Source organism: Grampus griseus (genome assembly GCF_964374135.1).
Source record: "Grampus griseus genome assembly, chromosome: 20".
Classification (NCBI taxonomy): domain Eukaryota; kingdom Metazoa; phylum Chordata; class Mammalia; order Artiodactyla; family Delphinidae; genus Grampus; species Grampus griseus.
In genome coordinates, this window is record NC_139014.1 from 19,984,193 (window position 1) to 19,993,022 (window position 8,830).

The window sequence follows — 8,830 nt, forward strand, 5'->3', positions numbered from 1 at the left end:
TGTAAGGAGACTCTTTTTCTGGCTGCGCCATGCGACTCATGGGATCTCAGTTTCCCAACCAGGGATTGAACCCGGGCCACAGCAGTGAAAACCTGGCATCCTAACCACCAGGGAACTCCATTAAGAAGAGTTTTGATCTCTTAAATCTGTGAAGTGAGTTCCTGTTTATCAGGCACGTTTCAACTCAGTTGTCACAATCCTGTGAATATGGCATTATAGGCTCCACTCAACTTTTGGGAAAATGGAGACTTGAAGGAATTAAGGAGCTCGAACCAAGCAAGGTCTGGCTGAGTCCAGGCCCAGGGCCCCTGCTGTCCTGCCCGATACTTTCTAAGCCCTTCTTCTGCAAAGCCAAGTCTTAGTTGGCTCAGTTGGCCAGAGATATCATTTCAGCCTGGACATGCTGGGATGACTGACTAATGTCCTGGTGACACTGCACCTCCAAATGGACCCTTCTAGGGACCAGCCTTGGGAGGTGGACTCATGTGGCCTTTGCCTATGGAGGGAGGCTGGGAGGAAGCCGAGAGGTTGCGTTTTCCTGGTGTGCAGGTGTTGGAGGGTGTCAGAGGATAGCGGGAAGGATAAGTGCCCACCGAACCGAGAAGGCATCTTGAGACCAAAAAGCGAGGTGGAGAGCTGCACCTAATCCATGGGATCAGTTTATTACTCACAGGGTGGGATGGGGCTGACAGCGATCTGGAAGCACCTGCAGCTGTACTCCGCACCACTGAGGCGCCATTGGGACAACTTTATAGTTAACTTAGGGTATGGGGATAGGAGCTTGGAGACGGAACGTGCATTCCTGAGTCAAGATTTATGAATGGGTAACTAGTCTCATGGATGCCGGGAATATGTCATGGAAGGTTTTCATCATTGTTTGGGAACTAACAGATCACAGAGGCTACCCGGTCCTAATGATTATTAGACAATATCTATTAACTACAAAGTCCTTGATGATAGAGAAGTGATTTACTGCCCAGTACAGTCCTGGGTAGGGTCAGCAGAAGGACAGGAGGAACGGGAAGGGCCCAAGATGGCGTTATGCTAACAGCCATACAGTAGACCTAGAGGCAAAGGGAGACTGAGTTCCATGGGGACCGCAAAGAAGAGAAAACCCAACCGTGTCACAGGCTGAACCTCCATAACTTCACTTTGTCCTGTGGTCAGTGACAGAGAAGGGACAGTGGCTGATGGTGGGTGAGTCACAGACACGTCCAGGTGACTCCTGGCCGGCTCCATGGGAAACATTTGGGCCTTAAATCCTATGTCTGAGATGCAAGGGCCTTGAGCTCACCCTGTCCAGGCCCTTCCTGTTCAGAATGGGGCTCTGGGGCCCAGAGTAGTTGAGGCTCAGACAGAGTGAAGCAGAGGTCGGCCTGGAGTCCAGGTCCCCTGACTCTTAGCCCAGTGTATTTTTGATTCATGTTAGAAAGGATGGTCTCAGAATAGGACCCTATTTTGAAATAAAACCTGATGCCTGGGTACCCCTGACGTACTTAACGCTGAGCAGGTGGATTTTCTCCAGGGCCACCATGGGTGGGGGTGGGCTGAGCTGCCTCGGGAGGTGAGCAGCCCTATGAAACCTGTGTTCTCTCCTCTGATACAGGAAGAGCGTTTGTTCCTCTCGGGCCTCAGTTCATCCCGTGGTGGTCCAGGCTTCTGAGGTGAAAGAGAGCAGAGGAATTCCTCCCATGAGGCCCCCCCACCACACTTCCCTCCAAGAGGTGGCCTTCCCGTCTACACCATGGAGAAAGGCAGGGGACCAAGGGCGACCGAAAGACCTTCTCTGGCCAGCTTGTCACTTGCTCCAGAAGAGGTACGTGCCTCTCTTCACAGACTTGGAGACACCTGTCTGGACTCCGGCCCACAGTGGCCCTCTGGAGGTACGTACTGAGTGACGGGACACAGCCGAAGCAGCAGACAGCTGCTCACTCAATTGCCGAGAAACTTAGAATCAGCTTCAGATACAGATAGCACAAGCGGAGGGATTAAAAAAAAAAAAAAGAAAATGAGAACGTTAACTTCAGATTCCAGCAGCCAGAGACCCCAAAGAGAGAAGAGCCGTGTCAGGGGCATAGGAGGTGGTACCCTCAGGGCGAGCGCTGTGTCACAAAGGAAGTGAATTGGATCATGGGTGCATTAAGGACTTGCCTGAACGGGCCCTACAGTGACAGCCAGACTCTGCACTAGTTGTCCTAGAAAACAAAGGAGGCACTTACAGGAGATCTCCCTGTCCTGATGGCCCAGTGGGTCTCAACTGGGGGCAGTTTTGCCACCCAGGGGACACGTGGCAGCTTCTGGAGACATTTTTGGTTGTCACGCCTGGGGGAGGAGGTTGCTACTGGCATCTGGCGGTAAAGTTCATGCACAGGGAGCCCCCGCGCAGGGAATTCCATAGTCTGCGATGTCCACAGGTCCGAGTTTGAGAAGCCTCAAGACAGCCCCATCCTAGGCCCTGCAGGGAGAGCAGGGAGGATGGGCAGCCATAAGGAACCATTGCTGAGGTAGTGGAGCTCTGGAGGCCTGATGCCCCGGCTGTTCCTCCTAAGAGGGGCCGCATGGCTTGTGCACCCCGGGAGCCCATCAGGTGGCTCTTGGGCCTCCTGTTGAGGTGTCCACTGAACTGGGCAAGGTGTGTGCACCACAGCCAACCCTCCTGAGTAATTTCAGAGAGAAACTTATAATGTGTGTGTGTGTTTTTTTTAATTTTATTTATTTATTTATTTTTGGCTGTGTTGGGTCTTTGTTGCTGCGCACGGGCTTTTCTCTAGTTGCGGCGAGCCGGGGCTACTCTTCATTGCGGTGCGCCGGCTTCTCATTGGAGTGGCTTCTCTCATTGTGGAGCATGGGCTCTAGGCACGCGGGCTTCAGTAGTTGCGGCACGTGGGCTCAGTAGTTGTGGCTCATGGGCTCTAGAGCACAGGCTCAGTAGTTGTGGCACACGAGCTTAGTTGCTCTGCAGCATGTGGGATCTTCCCGGACCAGGGCTCAAACCCGTGTCCGCTGCACTGGCAGGCGGATTCTCAACCACTGCGCCAGCGGGGAAGCCCTATAATGCGTTTTAAGAGGTTGGTAAATTACAACTTCAGAAGCACATAAATGCTTCTGTAAATGCCAGCCTTGCTGTGTGTGTCTGTGTGGGCGAAGAGTAAGCAGGTTGCTCAAGCCTTGGGAAATCCCACTTTGAGGGTGGAAGACGGAATTTACCTTTGGTCCTTAATTCTCAGGCTCTCCTCCTGGCTTGCTTAACTCTCTGGCAGTGTGTCATCTGTTCCTCCCTTCCCTGTCCAAAGGGTCTGCTGCATTGACTGTTTCTGTAACCTGTTTAGGCACCCGTGGGGTGTCCAGGGTCCTGGTTTTACCCCCTTAGGTTCAGGAAATTGGGGGTCACAAAGGAAACTTCCCTCCAAAGCAGCCACGACCCTTTGCCAGCCACAGCCGTAAACCATCATCAAAGACTGTCCTCTTAGCCCAACCAACTTTTCTACGGCACCCGATGGGTTTTAAAACACTTTTACTTCTGGCCTGGTTTGACTCTCCTCGCATCTGTGTGAAGCAGGCGGGGCAGGCTGATGATCTGTCCTGTCCCAGTGAGGACCCTGAGGATGCCTGGGAGGGAGTGATGTGCTCAGCATCACAGGGTACCTCATCACAGAGCCAGGGTTTGAACCTAGGTCTCCTGTCTCGAAATTCTGGGTGCCTGCACTTGACCTTGGTTGTATGGCAGAAGCAGTGGGACAAGGGCATGGGATTTGGGGTCCGAGAGTCCTGGTTTCAGATCCAAGATCTGTACTCACTGCCTGTTCATCTCAAGCAAGCTTTCCCTCCCTCTTTCTTTCTTTTTCTACCTGCCCCTCCCTCCCTTCTTTCTTTCTCTCTCTCTTCCTTCCTTCCTTCCTCCCTCCCTCCCTCCCTCCCTCCCTCCCTCCCTCTTTCTTTCTTTCTTTCTTTCTTTCTTTCTTTCTTTCTTTCTTTCTTTCTTTCTTTCTTTCTTTCTTTCTTTCTTTCTTTCTTTCTTTCTTTCTTTCTTTCTTTCTTTCTTTCTTTTTCTTTCTACCATTCTCAGCAGGACTGTTGTGAGGTGTGAATGAAATAACTACAAGCCTGGCACATGATGACTGCTCCATGAATTTTAGTTCCCTTTGCTCCCTCCTCACCATCCCAGGGGCCCAGGCAGAGGTGAGCAGCTACGAGGGGGTTGGGGTAGTGGACAGAGGTGACAAACACCTGGCTCCTCGGGAAAAGCGTGCAGACAGGGCAGGTACCACATGTCATTTGTGAGGCCACTTCTGATTCATGGGATCTGGTGCAAGAACTTTGAGGAGGCAATAAAATTCGTATTCTGCTAGGAAATGACAACAGCTTAGAGTCCTGACTTAGCAAACTAATTTTTTTTTTTTTTTTATAAGGCAAGGAATTTGGATGGGTAGCAAAAAATCACATTTTAATGAGACTAACTTCCTGGAATGGGAACAGGCTTTCCCAAGAGTAACATGGCAACACCCCACGGAAAGTGTATATAAGTGCCCCAGAGAGGCCATGAGAGTCAGAACCTGAGCTCCTTGCTAAGCTGCAACCTCCTCTGCTAGCGCCATGGCCACCCAGCTCTGCTCTCCGATCTTCTCCTCTGGATCCATCAAAGGCCTCTGTGGCACCACAGGTGGTGTCTCTCAGGTGTCCTGTGTCCGCCCTGTGGGACCCTGCAGAGTCTCTTGCCTTCCTGGTGTTGGGGGGTCAGCCTCCTCCGTCAGGCTGGGCCTCTCCGGCCTTGGGAGTTGCTTGCCTCGTTCCTGCCCGTCCTCTGGGTTCCCCTGCTCCGACTTTACTGGGAGCGGAGGCTGGTTCTGCGAGGGCTCCCTCAATGGCAACGAGAAGGAGACCATGCATCTCCTGAACGGCCGGCTGGCCAGCTACCTGGAGAAGGTGCGCCAGCTGGAGCAGGACAACGCAGAGCTGGAGTGCCGCATCCGGGAGTGGTACAAGTCTCAGACGCCGTACATCAGACCAGACTACCAGTGCTTCTTCAAGACCATTGAGGAGCTCCAGCAGAAGGTAACTGGGACCTGGCCCTTCTCCAGCCCAGCAGCCCAAGCCCTGGGAGGGGTCTGTCTCGTCCCACTACAGATGGGACTGTAGCTCTTAGGGGATTCTCTCTCCTATCAGGGCCAGCTTTTCTCTCTAGGGTCTTGGTTTCTTGGGGGACCCAGACCTCTCTGCTGCTTGTAACCTCCCCTCCAATCCAGCCATTCCTCCCCTCCCTCCGCTGTCTCAGCTATAGATAGGGCAGTCACGTGCACCGAGCCCCTACTGGACACAAGCGCTGTGCCTGACAGCTTCCTATCCTTTCGCTTGTTTATCCCTCATCTTAAAGAGATGGATATTACTGGACCCATCTAACAGATGCGGAAGTTGAATTTTAGGGAGGTGCAGCAACTTGCCCGAGATCCCATAGCCTGTTGCTGTTGGATGCAGAACCTGAATCCAGGTCGGCCTGGTTCTCTCCACTCACCCACTGGGCCACTTTGGGGCTGCGGATGTCAGGACTGAGGGCCACTGACAGCCCTTTGATGCCCCTCCCAGGAATGATGCTCCTTCTACACCTGGGCTCAGGATGTTCAGGGCTGGAAATGCCAAAGGTGCTGGTGGTACTTAGAAGCATGGCCTCCGAAAGTTGGGCTGTCCCCTCCCCACCTGTCCCCACACTGCTGGGCCTTCCCCAGCTCATGGGACACCCCCTGTTCCCCAGATCCTGCTGAGCAAGGCTGACAATGCCAGGATGTTCCTGCAAATTGACAATGCCAAGCTGGCTGCTGACGACTTCCAAACCAAGTGAGTGGCCTGATCTAGGAATGTTTCTGTGCTGCTCCCTTGCCTCTGTCCCCCGCCTCTGAGAGCTGGTGAGTGGGAGTGAGGCCAGATGGAGCCGTACGTGGGAAATGTGGCATCGCTCCTGGATCCCTTTCGGGTGAAGGGAAAGGACCGCAGTGCTGCTGACCCCAAATCAGCCACTGCAGCTGGTCAGCAGGGCAGTGGGCCCTGCCTGTGCATGGCTGCTTTGCTGTAGACTCAGCAGGGCTCTCTGCGTGCAGGTACGAGACGGAGCTGGGCATGCGGCAGCTGGTGGAGGCTGACACCAAGGGACTGTGCTGTACGCTGGACGAACTGGCTCTGTGCAAGGCCGACCTGGAGATGCAGGTGGAGTCCCTGAAGGAGGAGCTGATGTGTCTCAAGAAGAACCATGAGGAGGTGAGGTTGATGCCACGCACCCCCTCGATGTTTTCCATCCAGCAGGGAGCCACTGCTGACCCTTGGGTGTAAAACTATGACAACCACCTCCACAGTAACCCCAGCTGACATTTACTGATGGCCCACTGTGTGCCAGGAGCTATACGAAGCACTTTGCGTTTCATTCTCACGATAATCCCAGGAGTCATATACTATTACAAGCTCCATTTTACAGATGAGAAAACTGAGGCACAGAGAGGTTAAGTCACTTGCCTAATGTCACACAGATCCCAGACTCCTGCCCACGACACTAAATCTCCATTTGGAAGGTAGTGCCTGATAATGATTCTATTTGCCTGGTGTTTGCATTGTCTCACTTTACTCTCCCAAATCCTCTGAGGAGGCAGGTAGAGGTGCACGTGGAGGCTGAAGCTCAGAGAGGTTAAGTATCCTGCTTAATGTCACACAGCTGGCAACTGAAGGAGGAGGGTTTTTACCCAGGTCAGTCGAACCCTCATCCAGCATCCTTTTCACAGCCTTATGCCATCTTGCCTCCTTTCTGCAGGAAATCAACAAACTTCGATGCCAACTTGGGGACAGGCTGAATGTGGAGGTGGATGCTGCCCCGCCAGTGGATCTCAACAAGATCCTGGATGAGATAAGATGCCAGTATGAGACCCTGGTGGAAAATAACCGCAGAGACTTGGAGGCCTGGTTCAACACCCAGGTGGGGTTGGGCCAGCCCAGGACAAGCTCCTGGGGAGGGGTCACCCTTGACAGTAGCTTCACTTGCTCTGACCATGCTCTGGGTCCTCTCATGCTTTTCAGACTGACAAGCTGAACCAGCAAGTGGTGTCCGGCTCGGAGCAGCTGCAGTGCTGCCAGAAAGAGATCATTGAGCTGGGACGCACCGTCAATGCCCTGGAAATCGAGCTGCAGGCCCAGCACAACATGGTGAGTGGCCCCTGCCTGAGTGGCTGGCCAAGCTCGTGGCAGGTACCCTGATCCACCAGCCTCGGTTATCACGGGGTGTGATCGCAAGTGGTACCCAGATACGCAGGGCTGTGGGTCTCTGGGTGGGATTCCCTCACATTGGGAGTGCTTCCTCTTTCCCACTGCAGCGGAATTCCCTGGAATCCACCCGGGTGGAGACCGAGGGCTGCTACAGCTCCCAGCTGGCTCAGATGCAGTGCCTGATCGGCAACGTGGAGGCTCAGTTGTCTGAGATCCGCTGTGACCTGGGGCGGCAGAGTCAGGAGTACAAGGTCCTCCTGGACGTCAAGGCCCGCCTGGAGTCGGAGATCGCCACCTACCGCTGCCTGCTGGAGGGAGAAAGAGTGCAGGTGAGTGGGTTCCGGAGGTCCCGGCTTGTGGAAAGGGCTCACTTGGACCCAACCCTCAGTGCCGCGGTGAGAGCACCAGTCCTAGGGTGGTTATTGCACAGATGAAGGGGGATTAATCAAAGCATCTTCAGAGAGATTCCTTCCAGCCCTGGGCTTTGGGCTTTTGCAGGGGGACAAGTCAGCCCCATTCATGGTACTTCTCCAACCATTGTTTTTGGCTGGGAGTTTCTGGTCTTCATCCCTGCAGCCCTTGGGGATTTCAGAGGCACTGTCTGAGCCCTTTGTCATTGTCACCCACCTGTCTCACTTGACCCCTGTTTACGTTTAACGCAAATGTCAGTCCAATGGCCAATGCCAAACACCCTTGTATGATCTCATTTCCTCAAGCTGCCTGCCCGCCCTTGTGCCACGGAATGCAAGCCTGCCGTTATAGTTCCTTACATCCCAAGTGTGCCCTGCGCCCCGGCTCCCCAGAGCAGCACGCAGATCTGCACCATCACGGAGGAGATCAGAGATGGGAAAGTCATTTCCAGCAGGAAGCACGTGCAGCCGCTGTAACCAGCTGCCCAGCCCAAGGGGCAGGCCCTGGCCCACAGGAAGGAGGACACCCCTCTGGGTCCCGGCTCTAAAAGATCCCCCCTCCTTTCCCTAGAGGCACTCCCTGCTCAACAGATTTTTCTACCTAAAATACTTCTTGGACTGTATTTCTAACCTTTACTGCTTCTATGCTTTGTAAAACTAGGTTTCCCTGGAAATTTACCCAATAAAGTGTGTTCTCTTGGTAAAGCAAACTTGCCTCTGTCGATCTTCTGTGGTTAGTTACTGGGGGTGTTTGATCTGGGCTTGCTGTGAAGGTGTGGATTTTGGTTTCAGGTCTGTCTCCTCTGGCTCTGAGTGGTAAGATGTGACAGAATGATTCAAACTATTTCATAACAGGGATACCCTAGGGCCTGGACCATGAGAACAGACGCTGACCTAATCCGATGGCTGCTGGCCAATAGCCTACAGGCTTGACTCTGCCCATGGGGACCACCTGGGGCGGCCCCAGGAGAGGCAAAGGCTCCCAAGCCGTCCTCCTCGGTAGCCCTGCCTGGTCTGGTGGTTCTCTCTTCCCTTCAGTGTCTCCTCCCTTGTCTAGCTCCTGTCACCTCGCTGGCCACCTCCAGGCCTGACACTGGGGACAGTTTAGGAGAGGGGATGCCACCCAGAGAGGCAAACTCCAAGCAGCCAGCCTGGGCCAACCACTCCAGGGAGGGGAGTTG

General features: G+C 53.8%; 1 protein-coding gene across 1 annotated transcript; it reads left to right on the forward strand.

The window, feature by feature from the left end:
• Positions 1-4,593: 4,593 nt before the first annotated feature.
• Positions 4,594-8,126, forward strand: KRT36 (keratin 36; the record flags this gene model as incomplete). The annotated part of the gene is made up of 7 exons (XM_082679236.1): positions 4,594-5,052; positions 5,747-5,829; positions 6,090-6,246; positions 6,791-6,952; positions 7,054-7,179; positions 7,347-7,568; positions 7,956-8,126. 7 exons carry the CDS (start codon positions 4,594-4,596, stop codon positions 8,124-8,126), a joined length of 1,380 nt encoding a protein of 459 aa, XP_082535362.1.
• Positions 8,127-8,830: the final 704 nt, after the last annotated feature.